The sequence below is a fragment of the Ciona robusta genome, chromosome 9, assembly GCF_009617815.1.
Source record: "Ciona robusta chromosome 9, ASM961781v2".
In the NCBI taxonomy this organism is placed as follows: domain Eukaryota; kingdom Metazoa; phylum Chordata; class Ascidiacea; order Phlebobranchia; family Cionidae; genus Ciona; species Ciona robusta.
This window is the reverse complement of record NC_143243.1, coordinates 5844667-5867221: the sequence shown is the minus strand read 5'-3', so window position 1 is coordinate 5867221 and position 22555 is coordinate 5844667. Positions and strand designations below refer to the sequence as shown.

At 37.1% G+C, this 22555-nt stretch overlaps 5 protein-coding genes across 12 annotated transcripts in view; 3 read left to right on the top strand and 2 right to left on the bottom strand.

Annotated features, from left to right (window-relative positions):
* The window catches only part of LOC149731624 (uncharacterized), a 43408-nt gene extending 42125 nt beyond the window's left edge, over positions 1-1283 (top strand). For all 4 annotated transcript variants that reach the window (XM_089884494.1, XM_089884493.1, XM_089884492.1 and 1 more), the window contains exon 28: positions 90-1283. In XM_089884494.1, the coding sequence (XP_089740620.1) occupies positions 90-234 (145 nt within the window). In that variant the 3' untranslated portion in view covers positions 235-1283. The remainder of the gene's footprint in view (positions 1-89) is intronic.
* Positions 1284-1702: 419 nt separating this feature from the next.
* Positions 1703-6360, top strand: LOC149731623 (carbohydrate sulfotransferase 8-like). Of its 2 annotated transcripts, XM_089884575.1 has the most exons (4): positions 1703-1862; positions 4609-4780; positions 4864-5081; positions 5141-6360. In XM_089884575.1, the coding sequence occupies exons 2-4, from the start codon at positions 4682-4684 to the stop codon at positions 5889-5891; spliced, it is 1068 nt and encodes a 355-aa protein (XP_089740701.1). In that variant the 5' UTR covers positions 1703-1862; positions 4609-4681; the 3' UTR covers positions 5892-6360. The 2 variants fall into 2 exon arrangements, with proteins under 2 accessions (XP_089740701.1, XP_089740699.1); XM_089884573.1 differs by lacking the exon at positions 1703-1862 and having other exon boundaries at positions 2972-4780.
* A 464-nt stretch (positions 6361-6824) lies between these two features.
* Positions 6825-8519, bottom strand: LOC149731622 (uncharacterized). Its single transcript, XM_089884577.1, has 3 exons — positions 8064-8519; positions 7777-7989; positions 6825-7653 (listed from the first exon to the last, which is right to left on the bottom strand). The coding sequence occupies exons 1-3, from the start codon at positions 8137-8139 to the stop codon at positions 6926-6928; spliced, it is 1017 nt and encodes a 338-aa protein (XP_089740703.1). The 5' UTR covers positions 8140-8519; the 3' UTR covers positions 6825-6925.
* Positions 8520-9725: 1206 nt separating this feature from the next.
* LOC149731621 (eukaryotic translation initiation factor eIF1-like) lies at positions 9726-11663 on the top strand. Its single transcript, XM_089884603.1, has 4 exons — positions 9726-9952; positions 10409-10566; positions 10922-11023; positions 11349-11663. The coding sequence occupies exons 1-4, from the start codon at positions 9916-9918 to the stop codon at positions 11391-11393; spliced, it is 342 nt and encodes a 113-aa protein (XP_089740729.1). The 5' UTR covers positions 9726-9915; the 3' UTR covers positions 11394-11663.
* Positions 11664-12268: 605 nt separating this feature from the next.
* LOC149731620 (matrix metalloproteinase-19-like) lies at positions 12269-22247 on the bottom strand. 4 transcript variants are annotated; one of them, XM_089884518.1, is made up of 15 exons: positions 22070-22247; positions 19656-19919; positions 18834-18931; positions 18315-18448; positions 17528-17650; positions 17285-17375; positions 16867-16994; positions 15743-15829; positions 15516-15674; positions 14972-15121; positions 14488-14661; positions 14121-14255; positions 13596-13724; positions 13365-13502; positions 12269-13106 (listed from the first exon to the last, which is right to left on the bottom strand). In XM_089884518.1, exons 1-15 carry the CDS (start codon positions 22208-22210, stop codon positions 12982-12984), a joined length of 2076 nt encoding a protein of 691 aa, XP_089740644.1. In that variant the 5' UTR covers positions 22211-22247; the 3' UTR covers positions 12269-12981. The 4 variants fall into 4 exon arrangements, with proteins under 4 accessions (XP_089740644.1, XP_089740645.1, XP_089740646.1 ...); XM_089884519.1 differs by having other exon boundaries at positions 18324-18448; XM_089884520.1 differs by lacking the exon at positions 19656-19919.
* Positions 22248-22555: the final 308 nt, after the last annotated feature.

Sequence of the window (22555 nt, the reverse complement as noted above, 5' to 3'; positions counted from 1 at the left end):
GCAAAAACATTGCTCAATCTAAACCCACTTATCGTTCATACTTTAAACAAGTTTTTTTGTTCTTACTTTAAACCTTTTTTGTTCGGCAGAGTTTTTGGCTTTGTTGCAAAGAAACCAGGCAGCTCAGTTGAGAACGTTTGCCATCTTTTCGCCGAGCTTGACCTGGATCAACCAGCGCCCGCAATTGTCAACTTCGTTTCCAAAGTGCTGATCGGTGCGGCCGGTAGCAATTAAGTTCATTTTCTTGGTTTTTCATCCGACCAGGTTCGGTTTACAGTCGATGGTATAAGGTTCCAGGGTCCGAGCGACCACAATTCCGACTTCCCGGTCCGAGTGCTGGTTCACCGGTACGGGGGAGCGGAAACATTACCGAATGTTCGAGAACTCTTAACGTGCTGATTGACTTTAAATCGGCATGTCGAGCGTAGCTGTTGTTTACCGCTTTGAACTACCACGTTTATACCCCACTTACGAGTCCCTACCCTATACCGGAGTGTCCTCGTTACGTCATCACTGCCACGTCATCCCCAGGTAGACTTGACGATCGAGTGACGTCATCACTTGTAATTTTCAGTATTATATAGCATTGTAATATTGTGAGCTTTCTAACCGTTGCATTATTTCCTTTACCATTGAATCAGGTTCATTTTAGACGCGCAAACTTTTGTCAGCAATTTTTAACTTTGCCCTGTCCGAGCACACGGTCCGTAGAATTGAACTCTAGCGCAGAATCATTCTTATTTACGCCTTACATATTTCTGCTTATTTATTATTACACCATACAACGAGGCAGCGGCGGCCGTTTTGGTACACCCCACTTGTACAGATCTTACTTGCCCTTGTATATTTCGCGTTTACTCATTTTAACAAGGTTCTATCTATGATCGGTGAGCGGGTAGCAAAGCGTTTTATTTTATTTTGGTGTTTTGTGTCCGCTTTTTGCGCTTATCGAGCGGTACAATGTTTTAAGTTAACACAAAAATCAGCTTGAACATTTTAAAAAGAAAGAATCGTCTAAATAACAAATAGGAATATGTGGTACACCAAAATATTACAGAACTACCGAAATTACATAATCGCATTTAGCGCATATAGTTGGTAACTATTATCGTTACTCTACATTTTATCGCATTTCTTTATTATTGTCTCATTTTCTTCTTTCACCCAGTTCCTCTTTACAGAATTGTGTTATACGCCAATGTGACGTGCATGTGCGTGCGCAACAGTGTACGTGACGTGTATGTGCGTGTACATGTGCTGAGTGTAATAAATATCGTAAATCATTTGTATAGTTGTTTTTTCAGAGGAAAAATTTTCAGAGGAAATGTTTTTAGGCGTTCCATTTACCGCCGACAATCGTTTAAGCAGTAAATACAACACCCGCGCGATGGCGCTCAAGCGGAGTTAAAGAATTTTCGAAAATCGCAGCTCTATTTAAGAGGTTTTTAGTGTTTTCGAACTATGTCTTGCCGCGGTACCTTTATACTGTTTAATGTAAGTATATGTATGCCAGTGAACATAGACTACATTTTCCTATTAGTCTATTTTTTTCACTCGCACGTTTTTGTATATAATTTGGAAACACTGCTCGTCTCCAATCACAGACACGTTTGTGTAATAATTAGAATGGAAAAGGCGCAGTTTGTTCGTCTGTAGAATGCGACACCAAAACGGATGAAGTTTTATGCTATTTAGCTTAAGAATAAAGAGTTTCTGGTACTGGCATGAAAAATTAATAGAATTGTATTTCGATGGCAGCTGGTAGGCCATACAGCAATACGTGACTCATGCAGAAGTTGTTTTTACCAAATGCACTCAGGAATTTATTTTGTCAGGATTTATTGGCTAATCCGTCCCAAGCGGTAAGTTAAATTTGACAATTTTATTTGCTTTCTATTTCGCAAATTAAATTACGAAGGTATATCTGCTCCCTATATCGCATTTTCTTTGCAACAGACGAAACAGATACCGAAGCTTCTGATATAATTAGTTTACGTATTTGCGAAGCAGTTCACTTATAAAGTTTATGCGCTTTTACGTTAACGATCAATGCGACAGCTGGGCTACAGTTTCTTTAGAAAGAAGGTATATAGCATTGGCCTCGTTTATTATTAGTATATGAACAAGAAAATGTGTAATAATCGTACAGCAGTGTACCATAATCCCCCGATGTTATCGATTGAAGATAGAGGTTGGTCTGGGGAAACACGTTTTACGAAAACTTCGTATTACAATCTGTATATATGAAACTGTACGTGTTTTATTAAACAACGCATTTCATTCATGGGTGTATAGCCATCAATGAGTTAAAATTCTTTATAACAAAGAACACGTCTCTTTGCTAAAGCACTCTTAACAACCATTGTTTACTATAGGCTGGGCACTTCATTCGCCGTGTAATCATTAACCAGAGTTTGGACAGCAGTTTCTTTACGAATCTAGTTCTATTATTTCTCGGAACCTATTCAGTTAACATCGTTTACTCTTACAAAACTTAAGTGATAGGGGTAGCTTGAGAAAATGATGTTGATAGAGTTTGATATCGAAAGTTATTTTTCCCGTTAGCCTACATTCGAAAAATATCTATATTTGTGGTTATATTATCACTGTCGCGCTTTCTGTACGCCCAGTAAGGAATGCCACGTTATCAGTTCTTGATCCACTCCATAGCATATACTTTATAGTGCTTCAGATGTTCTCAATTGAGGCCGCTAGTTTAAATAGTTATGTTAGTATTGGTAGATGGTATGAAGCGAAACTTAAAAATGTTTTTAATTAATTGTTAATAGTTTTGATATATTGCAGAGTGGGGTATAAGATGGAAGATGTTTTTATTTTTTTCTAGTCCCGTTTTGTAGTAAATAAAGAATATTTACAAAATTATACAACCGTTATAGCCAGAGCGTTGTTAATTGTTCAAAATACGTTAAGAAATCTGGATTTTAGGTTCTAACGGTATATCCAGTCTTACCCCCAGTAATATGTTGGTTAAGTGTAATGAAGCAGGGTGAATAGAAATTATTAGCACACTTCATGTATAAAATATAAGCGACAATCAAATCGTCACAGTTTATTGGCGTACTAAAAGCTAAAATCACCGTGCTGTTAATTACCGCTGCTATGACATACTAAAAGCAATTGCCTGCTAGCTGGAGGGGGTCCTAAAATTAATTATGTTACAATGCAATTCAGGTGATACTTTCTTCTTGGTGTATTTCAAAGTGTTTGATATTTCAGTTATAGTGCTATAGTATTTCGCGTTGAAGAGAGGACGAATGGTTAATTACGCTTCCCAGACAGATCAATCAAATGAATATTTAAAGGGGGGTTAATATAATTTGGGAATCTCCGGTTACTCACACACGCAATCCCTGTCTAGATGATGTCATTGGTTCAAGGCAGTTTTTACAGGCAGATGCATGTTTGTATATTGGATATATAGTCAGTATAGATACAGCAGCATATCAAGTGTCAAGTGTTAGTATGGTTTTGTGAATTACCGAGAAATAGTTCAATGTTTGGTCCCTGTAAAATGATATTATAACTGTGGGGTAAAGTGGGAAACTGTTAGCATCTATATCCCATATTTTCTATCGAGTTTTGAACAATTAACAACACTGCTTTATTGTCGCGAAACTACGGTTATATAATTTTGTGAACCTTTTCTGTTTACTACTAAATAGGACGAGCAGAGAGATAAAAAAACCCTGAATAACCCATCCATCGTTTACCCAAACGCCTTTTAAATAGGTGTTGTATTCGTCACGTCTCCTATAGTCTTATAGGACAATGCGAAAGCTATATAGTGAATACACGGAAGTTGTTATCAACATACGGTTTGTGGAAAGTATTTCTCAACAGGCCTCTTCACAGTTTGGACAGCAGTGCGGAAATTCTAAAGAGTTAACGATTAATTAAGCTTAGTAGTGTTATTTTCCGTATGGTCAGTTAGTTAGAGTATATATAGGCAGGTAGAAAACAGACATGTATTAATGAAGTGTATGTTTAACAATATTACATTTTACTGTTAGTTGAAATCAGCAGAACTGTCAGACGCAATCCATAACAATCAGTTTCGTTCGATCGATTGTTTGTCTATATATTTATAACACAAAGTGAGGTATCGTTCTTTTATAGAATTATGCACTAAATGTGTAAAAACAAAATGCTTATGGACCGTACAGTATATGGTTGCTTGGAGGTTCGCATGATGTAATACATACTAGTAGACTCATTTATGAAACTTTATATTTTCTGTTTACAATTGACATAATGTTTGATGACCCAAGTGTATGTCATATTAAACAATTTCAAGTGAGGTGAGGTAAAATAGAACATTTCATTCTCTTTCTCACACAATTTCGTGGTACATACAAATAATATTTACAAAGTTTTATAACCGTGTAGCACTGTGACTCTAAAAGATCGATGCTAATGGTTCAAAACACGATGATGAAAACTGTAGGATTTCGGTGCCATGTACGGTGTTCGATCTTTTCCCACAGTACTGTATATGCTCTTTTAACGATGCACCTTGTCCATGAATGCGATGTTTAGAATATTTAAGAATATGCATTAAATGTTATAACAAATACCCGTATTGTTTAGAGTGGAATAAAATGACCAACTCACAGGTGTTGGAATTATAAGTACATGCATTGAAATTGTCGGTGGTTCAATTATGTTGTGTCGGTACCGTTTCAATAACAAGTACATGCTGCTATCACTTCTGGTTATAAATGTCGTGTACATAAACTACCACGTGTTTGTAGCTCAGAAGGTAAGACCACTTTGCAATTTATATCCTTCATAAAGGAAATCCGGGTATTTCGTAAAGTCACTTGAAAATCGTTCCATTCGCAGACGAAAGGCCCTACGTTGGAGACAATAAAAGCAAACGTTGAAAGTATTAAAATCGAAAATACGAAATGGTTGCCTGAAGCGCCTCTTAGTCGCTACCCTGGACACGGAGCTAACAAAAGCCAAACTCTGAAAGAGCGATTAGAGAAAAGAATTCGACATTTGCGCGACGAATGTAAAATCGTTAGAAACAACAAACCGTTAAACTTCGACAAGCTGGGGTAAGCTTTATCCGTTTATGCTGCTTGGATGTAGGTTTGTAATCTTATCTCGATTTCAGAGCGTTCCAGTACCCATGGATGTACGTAAACCACGAACACAAGGTGGTTTACTGTCAGATTCCGAAAGTAGGAACGAGTAACTGGCTGAAAATATTCGCGGTGCTTGAAAGCAAGATGAACAAAACGTCTGATTTGGGTTCGAATAAAATTCACGACGTTGCATTACCCATGGTATCTTACCTAAACAGGACTGCTCGCGATTACGCTATGAAGCATTATACCAAATTCCTCGTTGCGAGAGAGCCATTCGATCGCGCTCTTTCCGCCTACAGGGATAAATTCATTCCAAAAGAAGGCTACGGTCGTCCTATGTTTGCCAAACTTGGCAAAGCCTTAATCGACCGCTACCGAAACGACTCAAAAAATCCGACAAGATCTGAACCTTTCCCAAGCTTCCCTGAGTATGTTAAATACCTCACTGATCCAAAGAACTCCGAAGTACCGACGCATTATTCCGAACCACGTCACTGGCAACCACAGACTGATCTCTGTTACCCTTGCAACATCAATTACGATTATATCCTCCGGATTGAAAACATCGAGGAGGAGTCGGACTTCATCCTCAGAAAAGTCGGCGCTCCTTCCGGAGTTCGTTATCCCGACCAGAAGACTAAAACTTCAGAGGAAATAAAAAAAGACATGATGCGAGTCCACTACTCGCAAGTTCCCCCAGCGGACGTAAACGCGCTTTTCCATTATTACGGTCTTGATTACCAATTGTTTGGTTACGACCCGCCACCTCAATTTTAGTTCATTGCTCGCCGAGATCTTTTGGTGCATTAAGTGCAATAGGCGCTGAGTTGCTTTTAGGTATTTGTGTATAAGGTAGCTAGCTTTAAGGTTCGTGCAATCACTGTATTTTTGTAATTCCCACTTAACCATTCGAGTTTGCTTTTTTATCATTTCGCTATTGGCAGTTTAATTTATGTATAGTCACAAATTAAAGTCTATTCGCGATTGTGTAATTGAAGATGAATGTAATATCTGGTCGCGTTATAACTTCCGGGTAAGTGTTCATATATATACGACGTAATTGATAACCGCGATGATAGGTACCGAATTTCTCTATTATTGCCTTATGATACATATAGTTTGCACAATGTTTTCTTTTACTTCTGTTCCATATGTGTGTTAGTTAATTTGTAACTAATGAACAAACGTTGCTTATTCGCAATACAATGTAATTATACATTTCTAAATACACGCACATAATTCTCAACGTTTTATTGCAATAATCACTCACAGTGGTGCCAATCGTATAACCGGGTACTTGTTAATTGGTCCGCTTTACCGTTCTAATTACTCGCCGCTGATTGACTGGTGGTTAAACCCTGATTGCGAAAGTTTCTATCCAACTGGTTTAAAGTATGGAACTCCTGTTCACACAATGGCGCAGTGGTAATACGGAAATTGGCTTTCCACCGGCTTTCTTGGAATGTTCGTTTGTTGGCGCCTCATGTCAAAATTGAATTGCCAGAGCTTTTGTTTTTGTTGAAATCAGTTTGAGACATACACCCGGCACAGGAAATTGGACGCTAATTATGGACAGCGTTAAGCCGAGAGTTTCGCGCCCTTTCCAGTCGGAAATGTATCAGTTTACCGAACGTGTGGTCGCATATATAGGACTTATCGCATAAAACTTATAAGCAATGCACGGTATAGAATGAAAAAAACGAAACCGAATATTGTAGGGTTTTAGACTTCTTATTGAACTTTACAAACATTCATGATGAATTTTACATAAAGCAATCGATATGCGAACGCATATACTCTCGAGAACGAAATTAATACTCAGTGTCTGTTGATTCTGACTGAGTTCGTCGACGGCTCGGTCTCGTATTTCTTCTTTTGCTGGAAGGCTGGAATCCACCAGACCGCCGACGCCGTTTTCGGCGAACCAAGTGATCCGAAATCTTCCGAACCGAATACGAAATATCCCGAAGTGATTCGAGCAAACCCTTCTGCAACGCCAGCTTCTCTCGTTCTATCTTCAATCGTTCGTTTCGGTAATATCGCAATTCACCTTCTGGGCTACTAATTAATGGATCCGCAGATGCAAACGCATAATTTTCAGGGTATCTACCCGTTTCCGAACATGTCGGTGTAGAAATCAAGATTTTCTCATGGCAAGAAGTATTTGGAGTAGATGCGAAGTTTTGTGACGAGCGATAAGGTGCAGCTTGAACATTTTCTGCTCTAGTTCTTCCGTGTATTTCTTTATTTGCTTGATTCCCACTTTGCTGAGTAGTAATTACAGTTCCGCTAGAGATATCTGTACATTTTTCATTAAAAATCTCGTCTGTGCAATCCGAAATAATTTGGTAGTTTTCTGGCTCCGACTTTATGCTGATGTCAGACAGAGTTGATTGAGATGATGACGTTACATTTGATGACGTTGTAATCTCGTCTGGTTCCAGCGCTGGGGCTTCTAAATTACGCTGTGACCCATTTTCATTACCACTATTTGTCGCTTCAGAATCGAGCGGTTCTCCTACCTCTTCGTTTGTGTTGCCTACATTTATAATCGATTATCAATCGCACAAAAATAATTTTCAACACAGAAATGAAAAAATTCAGAACCGACCTAACGGTTAACAATATTTTAGAAGTTTTACCATATTTATTTTTAACTTACTTTTTCTTTGGCAATTTTTCGCGTAATAGGAGAGGTCTTTCCATTTCTTTCTAACTTGAATCCAATCCCGATTGCGTCCGGAGCTTGCATTGATGGATGAAGCAGCTTTCTCCCACATTTTCTTTTTATTGGCGTTGACACCTTTCGTCTTTTTCGTGGAACCAAACAGCTGGGTCTTATTTTCTTTTACGAACTCACACAATATGCGAATCTCTGGAAAAAGTTTAAATTTAATAACCCTCATTTTAAAATCACATTAAAATTGGTAGTAACAAATATTAGCTTACCGAATGGGCTCCAGTTAGGACTTCGTTTCAAATCTTTCTGCAAGGATTGTATCCTACATCCAGCACTTCCGTTCATTGTTTCTATGTTGGCCAACTTATTATGTTCTTTACTTTCTAATCTACAGAAGATATATTAAACTGCTCGTTTTCTAGATTAAGTCGACCAGTTTGCAATTAACCACTCGGCGCTTGCTTTTACTTGTAGCTGTAACTGGATCACTTTACGTATAATTATATTGCTCTGGGCTATTTAAACTAACACGAGCCGTTGAGAAAAAGGCGAAACTTAAGCAGAATTCCTTGCACACGCCTGAGCGAGGTCGTTCGCAGCTCCGTGTCGCGAGCTTGGCCAGATTTATTGGAGATTTTGGAGCTTCTCGCACGGAGTAATCTGTTTTGTTTATCTTAGTGATTACTTCGAGTTTGCGAATCGCATTACCTCCATTCTTTGTTTGCATTGACCTTGAGCAAATGTTTACAAATCTTGACTCGACACCATCGGCAGCCGTCCCTTAAAAAAGAAGATGGTCACTGGCGCGTTATTAGTTTGGATTTAAGATTATCTGTTGTAGCACTGATATATAACACCAGATTCATTCTTGTTTGGTATTTATTAATTTGAAACTGTTACGAGAAGATGTAGACTACTTAGTGTCTGGTACTTTAGCACAAAAATCCCAGCAATAAAAACACAAAAAATAACACATCAGCAATAAAACACAAATTGATTATACACCCGTCAATTAAAAACAGGAAATAATACCGCCACCGTAATGCGAGTCCCAATCGTCCACTTAATGGAAATTCAAGTTGTTTTTTTCTATATGGTTGGTAGGTAGGCAGACAGTGTCTTTACTGAGCTGAATATGCGTATTCAATTTTTTCGTTTTAAATCATTTTGTATTCGAGTTCTTGTCATTACGCTTTCATTCGTGACGTCACTGGGTTTTCTCGCGTAATGCTCGGTTGTTTTCCTGGTTTGATATTTGCACAACGGGCGAAGACTTGTTTATGAAATTTGTTTTGCACATGCGGTGTAGTGACAAATGACTTTATAACGTAGGGAGAGAGAAGATAGGACACTTTAGCTATATAGCACATAGTATCCAAACATCCTTATCGTGTTTTAAACAAATAACAGCGGTCGTCGTGAGGATATGGTTTTGCAATTTTTTGAATTTTCTATGTTTACCACCAAATGGGATGAGAAAAAATGAAAAGTGTCTCATCTCCTCCCACCCTACAATAACATATCAACTACAGTCAAGCAATAACTAGGAGAAATATTTGCCACAAAATTTCGAAAACTCAGAGTACTTACTTTTCATGTGTGCCTACAATATTTAATAACTTCTATAGTAAGGTGGGGTAAAATGGGACACGGAGACATGTACGGCTTTTTTTCTGTTTACGGGCTCCTATTTGATGATACAACAAATAAAATCCTGCAAACTATATTTTTGTCATTTGTTTTATTTTTGTCTTGTTTGTTTTTGCATCACAAATTATAGTCGTGTATTCTTTTAGTTTACACTGACTGTTATTTGCTCCCCATACTGCAGAAAGTGTGCCACCGCGTGGATTAAGGTTACATCGCGTAATGGTGGCGCAAGAACGCATGTATAAAGAAATGAAAGAATGGGAAGATGTGTTTACTGATTTAGTTCCGCAATAAGTAACATTTTCTTATTTGTTAATCATAACCCCGCGTATTCATAGCGTTCCAAGTATTTAAATCTCCAAACTTTTCGTAGATTCGTGCTGTAAGAGATAGTTAAAGTAAAACAGTTATTTTTGTCTAAAACCACGAAATTTAGCTTAAATTTTGCCACATTCCCCATAAAACTCCCGCATGAGTAACGAAAACGTTCTTAACTTGGCAACATATGGTAAGTCATCTAAATACTATAACTATATATACTTTAATATATATTTTTAAAATGATAATTTTAATTTGATGAGTAAGTTAACAATAACTTGCTAGATAACACAATATTACGCTTGTCTTTATTTAATGCCTGTTACATTTAAGGTATTAACCTGTCATGAAACCATTCTGTACATTATATGTAAAGAGAATTGTCTTGGTTATATAAACTATAACAGATGGAACGTCAAAAAATCTGCATTCAATGTTGCTAGTGTAATGTGGTATATGTACATATTAACACCAAGGATCCAATTGATTTTTGGTAAGAATGGCATCGTCAATATTCCAAATTTTGGTGCTAGTCTTGCAAATGCAAGTATGCCAAATGAGAAACGAATGATGCGAATCAGACAGATGGGAAACCTATCTGAATGACAATCTATTCATTTTCCATATTAACCATTTGTCTATTTAGATCCTTTTGCTGATGCAAGCAAAGGTAATGACACTGGAAGCCAAGGAAATGTAATTCATATTCGAATTCAACAAAGAAATGGCCGCAAAACACTCACCACTGTGCAAGGAATTTCAGACGATTATGATAAGAAAAGGATAGTGCGCGTTTGCAAAAAGGTAGGTTTCTATCTCATCATTTTTTGTTTAATTCCATATGTTTGGTATAAAACCTGGGATTTTGGGCAGATTTGGCACATTATTTTAACACAATGACTATTTAATGCAGCATTTAACTTTTGATGTGGTTTTCCATATCAAAGTCTTTGGCTGCGTCTCTTTCAACGGGTTTTGTATGTTTTTACATTTTTTTCATAAGCTTAACTGTTAATCTGACCTCGCTGGGAACAAATCAATATCTGTTTGTGGTAAGTTCTAATGTGTGCAATAAACCGCGAAGCTCAGATGGTACAGTAACATTTTTTCAAATCAAGAATACAAATACTCAACATTTTCATTACCAATCTTCATACAGGAGTTCGCTTGCAACGGCACAGTTGTTGATCACTCAGAGTACGGAGAGGTTCTACAACTGCAGGGAGACCAAAGGAACAACATAGCTGGATTTCTTGTTAATGTAAGTCAAATGTTTCTTTTATATTTTACTATCACTTTATCGACGGTTATGTTTATTTTAAAACTGATTGGACAAATCTGTTTTTGCACCTACTTTCACTTTGTTAAGTATTCAAAGCTGAAAATTTCAGAAAAATCTCATATTGTCATAATATGTACCGACTAGCGTTGGCTCGTTGTCAATTTTATTTTGATATCAACTAGTACCAGTTTATAAATCATTGCATTACAAAATTTAACAGTGGGCATGAAAATATAGAAATCATTTAATGATTGTCTGGTACCATTTAAAGTAGCTGTTTTTTTAAAATTGGTTGTTTCTTTAGGTGGGCTTGGCCAAAAAGGAACAAGTGAAAATTCATGGTTTCTAACATGTGTCCATCTATGTCCAGTTTCCAACCATGATTTTAATAAGATTTTTAAATGTAAAATGATAATGGAAAGAAACAGCAACAGGGCCTTTCCCTGTTTTTTACTCTCTGGTCAAAACACTTCTTGTACATAGGCGTGTTGGAATTATGAAGTCCTGTTACGTTAACCGTCACCATTTTTTTCATTCGCTTGTTATACCTTCGTGTGTTTGTGTGAAACGATTAAGGCTGAATGTTGTAAACCAAAATTAAAATAAAACTGACAAGGTGTTACTGTTTTGGAAGAATATAAAAAGTTAGCTTAAGTAGGCTAGTTTCTTTTTGGATAAATTTCTTGCATCGTGCATGTGACATAGGAGTTGTAGCATACAGTTGATCTAATCAATTTAATGGTAGTCCTATATTTTCATGCCCACTGTTGAATTTGAGATTTTGAGTTTGGTCTGTATAAAAAATCGGTAACTTTAGAAAAAGTACAACGTGTACTGATATTCTATGTTGTTTGGATAACTTCCTGGTTAAAGGATCTAGGATTACGAACAGATTTGGATAATTAGGCAAACCCCCTAGCCTTCTTATAGGACTGCAACCTAACATTTGTAACAGAATACAGTGTGTTAGCGGTGTTTAAAATGTTCCTTTCTGTTAAAACACGCCCGTTTTCAGAATTGCGAGAATTTGTTATCTTATGAGTTTTTATATCTTTGAGTTTTTATCATGACTCTCTAACCCCTTCTACCGACGGTTTCGCTTTGGTAGATATGTTCTAGCACATGTTATGTTTATAGTGTGTTGGTTAGTATTTCTTGCTAATGTTTACCTCGATAAGGTTTAAAATTAGCTAGCTGGTCCACGCAGTTCAATACATCATATAGTAAAAAGAAAACGTTTTATTACAAAAGGTTGTAGACGAACATGCTACCCGTGGTATAATATGTGACAAAGTGGGCGGTAAAGTTTATATACACGGTTAATAACAAGGGGTCAAAATATATTCTTAAACGGCAGTTGTACGAAAAAAGAAAAATATCAGAGCACGTAAGCTAAATATAATAGTAGGGTGGGCTAAGATCGGACACTTTTTTACGAATTCCATATACCGCTGTTAATTGTTTAAAACACAATCAGGATATTTGGATATTATGTGCTAAAAGTGTCCCATCTTCCCCACCCTACTATATAAGTTTGATACTACCTTTAAAAAGTAAAAACTATAAATGCTCAAATGTAATTTAAACATTCGTAAAAGTGCGGACTGTAATCATAATAACGAAGTAATCGGTTTTAACGTAAATATAAATAAATAGGCACGAATAATAATATTTATAGTGAAGAGGTTGTGGGCAGCAGACAGTTAAATACACACCTTAATCCGTGAGTTCCCACGATTCTCTGTATACAAGAGGCACTTGGCTTTAATAAATAGGCATTTATATAGGTAACATTTGTCTCATAATTGACCGGACTTTATGCTGCGTTCAGCTAATCCAGAATTTTCCTGAAATGTCAAATACGAACCCAGAAGAACAAAGTATCTCTATACGTTATTTTCTGTTTCGGACACTTTTCGTCAAAGTTTTACAAGAACCTAATGTTGGGGGTTGCTTGATCCGGGTGCAAGTTCTAGCCTCGCTAATGGAGGCGTGTTAGTTCTTCTCGAGTTCTTTCTTCCTTTCCTACCTTTAGACTTCCCCTTTTTTGATTTTCTGTTTTCTGTGAAATTGACCGACGGTTAAACATTTAGCAGACATACTACCAAGGGGTAAGGATGGTTCGCACCTAAATTCCACATTTTACGATTTTAAACAACAAACAACGCTTATTCAAAGTCACGGGAATACGGTTATATAATTCTGTAAACATTCTTTATTTTCCTCCAAATGGGTTAAGAAAATAATATAAAAACACGCCCCTTCTTACCCCACCCTACTATACCAAATCATATACGTATAAAACATCGGTTGTGCTTACTTTTTGTGAGTTTTGCCGATGTTTTCCCTTGGCACCCGATCCACAATTTCTTTATACTTTTCGGGTAATTCGGGTCGACATCTCGGTCAATGCCGTTGAATCGCCAGTAGTCGTTTCTTTTAAAGAAATAGCTTTTTCCTGTGGAATAAAATTGGTAAATGCATTACCACGCTGCCACCACGCTGCCAACCACGCTGCACACCTCAGACGTATTCATGTTATCTTGCTTACCGTTTTTCCATTGGATAGCAGCGTCAGGTGCATTCGGTATCCCAGTCCAGAACTTAGCGATTTTTTTGTGTTGGTATCTCTTTCTTCCGTCGAACGGTTGCCATTCGGAAAAGCGGTAAAAATACGATTCTGAAATGATGAGAAAATAATAACCTTTAATATTGGAAATATGTTGAGTTAAATATCGGTTTATTTCATGTGCGAGGACAAATCTTACAATGTTGAACATTGTTGGTAAAAACAGTCATAATATTAGTCTGTTGTTAATACATTTATATGGTATAAAGTTCCGTTCTATTTTCCACTCCCATTTGGTAGTAAACAGAGAATTATAGAAAACCGCATCCCTACGACCCCCATGGAGAGTTGTTTATTGTTTAAAATACGATCGGTACATTTGGGTATTTAAGCTAAAGGTGTCCCGTCTTACCCCACAGTAGCATACAATCATTTGGCTATCATACGCTGCTTACATTAAGTGTAACACATACACTAAAACGGAATTTATATTATTCTAATTCTTACTTCGGAAAACATAAATATTTCCATCTCCGCCCCACTGTAAAGCCGCGCTGGGATTGGCTGGAAGTGCGAGGTCGGAGGAATCTCTGGGAAAACCAGGATCGAGAACTCTTCCGTTAAACCTCCACATTCGCCTCCCTGAAGATTATTAAAACGTGGTTAAAATCGCAAAAATATTGTTAAAATCCCAAAAAATGTTGTTAAAATCGCAAAAATATTTTGTAAAACTACAGAAAGAAATTATTTGCGAAAACATGAGCGTTTGAATTATCCATTTAAAGAGATTTTAAATAACTAGACAGTCGCAATTTTAGGCTAACAGTTTATGCGTGCTTTAAACGGTAAATTAATATCAATGTACAACATGTACCTTTGAAGAAATATGTGCGCCTAGTAATTCGTGAGTAGGCTGCTGCCTGTATGTTCCCGGGTAGTCCTTTCCAGTATTGATAAATCTTCTTCGGGTAACCGTCCACCACCCCGTAATCGTTTATTTTCCAGAAGTATTTTCCTTTGAGCGCGAAGACGCTTTGTTTCTGTTGATCTATGAGAGAATGCTTACATTAATATAACATCTTGTACAAGACTATACAGTGATGCACTTTTATCTATGCATGTAATCTATAGAGACAAAACACTGAGCGAGCGTTGCAAACGTGATTTAGAATATATCGCATAAATGATACCACTCTGTACAAGCAAAATTACCCCGAAAAAATTAGCGTAAAATAACGTAATGGCTAATAAGCGATGTGTATACGCATGCAAAATCTTCCATAACGTGTACCAACCGACCTTATAAAAAGTGAGGTTATTTATTTTATTTTAAATTCATGTTATTATTATTATCATACCAAAAAACATGCAATCAAAACTGATATTTTTCCCACAAACGTTCATCGCATCTGCTGGCCTCGGTCGAGCTGTGGTCGTTGGTGCAGTTGGTCTGGCGGTTGGTGGCTTGGTGGGTCGCTTTTTCTTTGCATCAACGTCAACTTTTTTGCCTGTGTGGTAAAAGAGATTATATAATAACACGCCGTGTTATAATTACCTTAATTGGTGTGGATTGAGACGGTACATGTTTTCACTATTTATCGTCTCATTTAATTGAAAACAAAGAATATTTAGAGAATTATATAACGGTATCCCCGCGACTCGTTGTTAATTGTTAAAAACACGATTGGGAAATATGAGATTTAGGTTCCACTAACGGTACCCCATCTTACCCCGCAGTACTCTATATTTATTTTCGTTTTAAAGTAATATTCAAACCACCTAAATTATTAACTGCGGTTAAGAATATTGGTAGTTAGAATATGCTATGAAGTTGTATCGACGAATACAGAACCGTAACTATAATAATTTACGTGAAACTCTTGCTTGTTATTAATAAATTACCGTAAAGCTGTTGTATGCCCGCAATATCGTCGTCGTGTAGTTGGAAATTAGCTGTGTACCCCTGATAGAAAGGTGCCATCAGTGAGTTAGGGACGCTAGAATGGCCGAGACCCAATGCATGACCGAATTCATGCGCAGCAACAATAAATAAATTGACTCCTGAAACATTAAGCCTGTTTAAAAACGTTCAGGATAAATTTAATGTGGAATTTTGTTTTAAAATGTACCTGGACCGCCTTTGTATGTATAGTGCTCAGCTTCGTCGAAATGTGCCCGTCCATCACTGGGAAAGAATGCATGAGCTAGAGTACCGCCTGTAGTTATATTAAATATAGTTTAGATTGTTGTTAAATTTAAACAGTTTGCAGTTGCATTAAACGTATTTTAATCTAGCTTTTTTGTTTTTATTTTTGAAAACTTCGTTTCGCGTATATTTGCTTGTTTTAGAGAATTAAAGTTTTACAGAATTCGCAGATGCTCGTTGTACCATCACTGACACGAGACGCATAACAGAATTAGAAATTTACAAAATTTTTACACTCAGTGACGTTTTAATGATCAAGTCGCAGCCTACGCACATTGGCCATTGATTGGAAGTCAAGCATGTCACAACCAAACTCAATTATCCCTATAGTTATTATATGAAGTGTATAGCCGTAAACTGTATGGGCGGGCAAGTTCTTTCCGTTGGCGTATAACTGTCCACAGACTTATCAAATTTAAACCAAACACCCACAAGGGAACCCACTGTATAAGCGTGTTATTAATTCAGTCGGAGTATAAGCGGTAATTTAAATGTGTGCGATTTTGTAATCGAGGTCATGAATTTATCTTTTGTACAGTAATAGCCAGCCGAAGCAACAACGATATCATTTTTCGCCTTGAGAACTTATAATTAATGACTTGACTGACAGCGCAGTCCCAAAGCAATATTAAAAAATTCCCCGCAAACTAGAATTGAAGCACAGCACGAATTAAATGTCACGCTGATTGGGCACTCTGTGAACTCTTGTTACCTTCACCGTCAAAAGGTGCATTATCACCATGATTTAAGGTACCACTGACGAACTTTATTGAAAGATCAGCTTCCTCGGCAGATCCAACTTGGCGGAACGTGAGCGTAGAATAATTCGCCCACACATTAAACGCGCTGTTTATAGTTACCAGTATTAAAACACATCATATATATATGCGTATGTTTTTAATAAAAATACATCGATTTTTAAAGCGTTTCTACTGCACAGGCGTTTAACCCTCCGTAACTAAGTTCCGCTGAAAATTCCGCTCCACCATTTATCGTTCCGTCCTCATCCCGACTGCAAATTCTTTTTCGGCCAGGATAATAACTCACCTTTCCCGTCAAAAGCGTACGGGTCACCGTGCGAACCCGCACCGAACGATATTTTGAAGTTAGCTTCGCTTGGATTCCTGGTCTGTCGGAATCTTAGGGTTGTATAGTTTGCCCAAACGTCGAACGCTCTGTGCAATTAGTCGCTACTTTAAGCATGAATTACGGGCACTCATTATTTGCAGAATTAAAATCAATTAAATGCAATATGATTATTGTAACACTATCACCAGAATGTCCATTAAAAAAATCATTAAACTTTTCGACTAGGATAAATAAATACTGCCTGGTGAAAAAGTATCATCAAAAATTTCATTAAAAAGTATTATTTTTTAAACTAGAATAAATGAATTCCGCCTGGTGAAATAGTGCTACAATACTCATTGTAAATCAGCCATGTTACAGCGTAGTGCAAATGTACCTTTGAATAGAATCGTCAACTTGCGCAGCTGTCATGTCAGGGGTTCGGTTTTCAATATAATATTTCAGCTTTGTATTTGACCACCGGTCTCCTGCGTAGATTGGTGTTTGTTTAAACCTTATTTATCAGAAGAAAAAAACATAGCGAATTTATTTAAACAAGAATTGCAGCCTTTCTCCGCTTAAAGATCAAATATTTCAAAGCATTTCAATTTCGTATTGAATATTCATATTTGCACAATACCTTCAACATTATATCGCTTTGATCTGCTTCTTGCTCCTGATCTTCGCCTTTTCTTTGACTTTCGACTCCTGTTTCTTCTCCTTCTCGTAGCTTTGCTCATAAACTTGGAATCGGCTTCGTTTCCTGTAAACAAAAATATTATTACTGTTTCCTGTACGCAGCGCAAACAGTTTGTTAACATACCAATTTATGTGTTTTATAAATCAATGTACATATATACTGTGGGATCAGACGAGACATCGTTAGCACGTAATATATAAATATCCTGATCGTGTTTTATATAAAAAAGGTTTATTAGAATTGTAAAAATACGGTTTCATAACTCTTAGAATTTTCTTTGTTTACTACCAAATAGAACGAGGAAATAGAATGAAAATGTGTTCCATCTTCCCCCATCCTACTTTCAATTTATGCCGTTAATTTGTATCAGAATTTTAATTTTCGCCGTTTAAATCGCATTAATTAATCGAAAACGTAAAACCGTGTATCTTAATGGGAACGTGAACACTTAAATCGAAATCTCAAATTTGATTTGGCCTGTTAATTAGAAAGCCAATATCCGTAATTAATTTTCCACGTTGGTTTAAACCGCATGTGTTGGTTTATATAAACTGTAGAAACTACTTTACTTTCGCATCTATTTTCTCCGATACATAAATCAATCAAGCAGTCATACCTGCTCTTTAAATAGTGGATATGCAAGTCATGTCTACTGTGCAAAACCCATCTCGCACAAGATCATTATATAAGTCTTTCATTCGTCACGCAATCAAATCGAATCTCTTACTGAAATTACCGTTGGAGCCCATCATAACAGACCCTATTCTGTCCTCCACTCCGCATCGATCCATTGACATCATTCTCATCGTTTCTCTGTTCAATTCTCCACTTGCAGGCAAACCGGCCATCCTCTGGAACTCTCTGTTTGTTTAAACATAGGTTCAACACCCTGACAAAGCGGTTAGTTTACATGTTCGAGGCTATTGCCAAAGAATGCTAGTTTAGGCGCTGCTACAATTATATAACCGTATATTTGTCTTTTGTTAAGAAACTTAGTTAACCGCATTCCCCCCAAACCTAGTGGTGACTTATAGAGTGTTCAAATGATCAGCGACACATTATAAAAATGAAATTATCCCAAAATTAATTAACATTAACTCGTAACCGTGCTCAACATTATGTTATAATAACTTTCGCTGCGCTGTTGGGATAAAAAAAGTTAGATTCACTAATATGGGTTCAGCCTTCATAATTTTTCAAAGCGCTCAAAGACAGCAGCATGCATGACCACAATACATTGCTTTACCTTATTGATTTTGCAAAACTTTTTTTGTCGACTAGTCCACCAAGCTTTGCACTCGCTGCTCTTTTGTGTGACATGTAACCGAATTTTCCCAGGTATTCCTGAAAACAGATATTGTATTTAGAGAACTGTCGAAATTTTATAGTGGGGTGGGAGAAGATGGGAATCTTTTCATTCTATTTTCTTTTCGCGTTTGTTAGTAAACAAAGAAAATTCAAAGAAATATAAAACCGTATCTTCATGACTTCCATAGACCATTGTTATTTCTTTAACACGATCAGGACTTTTAAATATCACGTGCCAAAGGTGTCCCATCTCCCCCCACTCTACTATGTATACATTAATATATTAATAAAAAGGGGAAGTCGATAAAAGTGTGACTACTTTTATGCGGTAGGGTTTGTTTATATCTATGCAATCATGCTTAGATGCAACATACACATTTGTTACTTTTAAGTCTAAAACAACTTGATTTACAAAATATTATTTTTTTACTAAACTTGTACTTTATTATTTAACCAGCATGCTTAGTGTTGGTTAAATAATGAATTAGTTCTGACTTTTCATTTGTATATTTTTTTTTTGATCAGTGCCATTTAGCTTGCGTGCAGTGAGATATTTAACATATTAAGCAAAGGTTGGAGAGACTAATATTATCGGCGTTTTCATATGAATAGCGAGTTCACTTGTGTTAACTCGGTATAAACTAAACAGACAACTATGGCTTATCATTCCGTTCGGGGAATTAGTTTCATGCATTGGACCGTGCAACTCTATATGGCTACGCTTGTGTGCAAAATCATTTCTCTTTCACAGTGTATATACCTCACTTAAATTTACAATTTTCGAAACAACACGCGACGAACTGTGTCCAATCTGTCGAGGCAAATCGCGGATCACTAGGTCAAAGTCATGGTCCGAAAATGACGTCATCAATTGCGTCATCTGAACCTCTACGTTGCCGCGTAAACGCTCCAAGATTCTCTCCGCAGCATTCTCGAATCGGTTGCTTACGTCATCGAAAACGTCAGGGAATTGAGAGCGGGCATTGTTGCCAAGATTTGTGAAAATATTTGTCAAGTCAGTTTTCTGCGAATTTTAGTTCGAGTTACTAGTCATGGTATATACGCTTCTCAATTTACCGTGTGTTGTTTGCTACCGTTTGCAGATTGCGTGCAGCTCCTTGTTGTGGTCGACTTTATTTTTAAACCAAATATTTCGCCACTGACCGTTGACGCGACTGACAGGTTATCAATTCATCAAACCCGTTATTAGTTGTGCAAACATTGGATCCCGGGTCCAATTGCGTTATGCGCCACTTCACGGCGTATACACTACAACACAACACTCGCCCTTTACAATACATCTTGTTGTACAATTTCAGTGGGCGTGAAACCAGCGCCTATTGATATAGTCTTGGATAATTTGCAGAATCTTATTACACGTTTATGTTTTCGGTTGTGTTGACGCGATTCAACTTAAAGTTGTCAACGCTTTATCTTTGTGAGATTGTATGGTGCTATGGTAAAGGGTGTCAGCACCCAAACCCAAAATTTCCTGATCGCGTTTAGAACATTTAACAACGCTCTGTTGGGGTCTATAATTCTGTACACATTCTTTGTTTACTACCAAATGGGACGATGGCGAAACATGTCCCATCTTACCCTACCCTACTATATGTAGAAGCTTGAGTTCCCGCATACCACGCTGTCCAAGGACAAGGGAGTCGCAATGCTTCTGTCAACATCGGTAAGCTGACCGCTCTTTGGCGGTTCATTGAGGCGACAAAAGCGAGCGTGATTTTATTGCGATTTACAGTGAAAGACAAACGCTTGATGTATATACAGTGTTCAAGAAACTGGCATTTTAATGTGGGCAGTTACACGCAAATATTTGTTTAAATTCTAACGAGGCCTGCTTGTCACGTGAAAACGCGAAAGCAAACATAAGGTTACGTCCCAAAGTTCCGGGTAGGATCGCGAACAAATCCATCGTGGACTTCAAATTCTTTTCTCGCTGACAAATGGGAAATTAATGCTTTGTGTAACATTACATAGGGTAGTCGTCATTTTTAATAGAATTAAGAATGATTTCATAGCGTAGTGTAAATCTATGCGGTCGAAATTTTTTTGTGACGGGGAATTTGTTTCTTGGCATTTATTACCCCATCTTTCGCCAACTATCAATTGTTATACCAAGTATCCACATGGGTGCGTGGAAACAAAGATCCTCGGTAGGCATAGGCACGACCGTAAACTTTCCTCTTTAGTTTCCCTTTCAGGCGTAAAATTTAGATTTTTGCGACGTCTGCTTTTTATGCTTGACCCTACGTGTTGTTTTTATGCTTTGTCGTTGTAAACGAGCGAAACCCATAATTTATTTGTGTCGTTGGCCCATCCCCGCCCATCCTTTCATATGGTCACGTGCGGTTTTAAGCTTCAGTTGGCTTAAGCTGCATTTTTCTTGGTATGGCACGCACAGTTTTGCGACGATAAACATAGTTCAGTTTATTTTCATATCACGTAGGTTATATATAGATATAAATGCTTGTGTTTTAAATTTGATCGCATTCGTAAAAGTAACGTCTCGAATGGAAATCTCACATAAAATCCGTATTCAAAGTCGAGAGCAGAAAATGTATTACAAATTCAACTATTTAAATGGCAACGCGATATCCCAGCAATCTAAGGCAATAAAATAAAAACGTTTTAACATTATACTGGACCACACATATTGCCGACGCTCCCTCTAGATACGCTTCCTGCACGCAGTATATTTTCTCCAAAACTATTATCCCACCGAAGCAGGGCTCTATTTGACCCTTATGAGTTTAACAAAGTCTATTCGGGAAATATGGTAGAGGCATTTTAAGTAAAACCAAAAGATTTTCTTATATTTAATAAACTTTAAGTTGAAAATTGCGGGCTCGACAAAAGTTTTGCGAAATGTATTTTTTTGATCTATTATGCACTTGGGTAAAACGGCTAGTGCGACCATGTATTTGGAGAATCCTTTAACGCATTAAAATAATATATTTAAAGTTCATGATAGACTTATTTTCTAGTATAGGTTTCAATACAAACATAACAGCTCATATATATGTATGATACTATTTTTTTATTTCAAACGCTTTTCTTATGAAATCACTGAAGATGGTTTCAATTTTGAAACCGAAATACCTTCAGCATGTTTGTATTGAAACTTATATATTTAAATTCTTTACCAAACTTTAAACTTACCGATGCCGTAGCTGGGTTCCACTTAGCTAAATTTCCTAAGTCAGGCGACCGAACGTTTCGTACCAACACCTCTTCCGGGTCCGGAGCAGGAAACGCATATGCTGTCGCTATCAGCAGCGACATAATCACGAAAAGTTTCATATTATTTAGTTGAACTTTAGGTATGTTTAATAGTAAATTTCACTGCGGAAAATAGTAAAAAATCACTAAATTTTGTGTAGCTTCACATATAATATACACCGAAATTGGTATATAGAAACTTTCTTTAGAAATTTTATCGGTTATTGCTGTCCGTTTAGCTCTCAGCTCAAACCGAAAATGAAAAACTGTAATTTCGATCGACTATTTATCTCTACGCCTCGCGATTGTTACGTCATAATATGTCGCTTAGCTTTCCTTGACCGGTTGTGCGGTACGTCACGATGTCGTCTCACATATTTCTGGGCGTATTTTCACAAGCTGTAAAAATCGGAAGTAAAAGGCGAT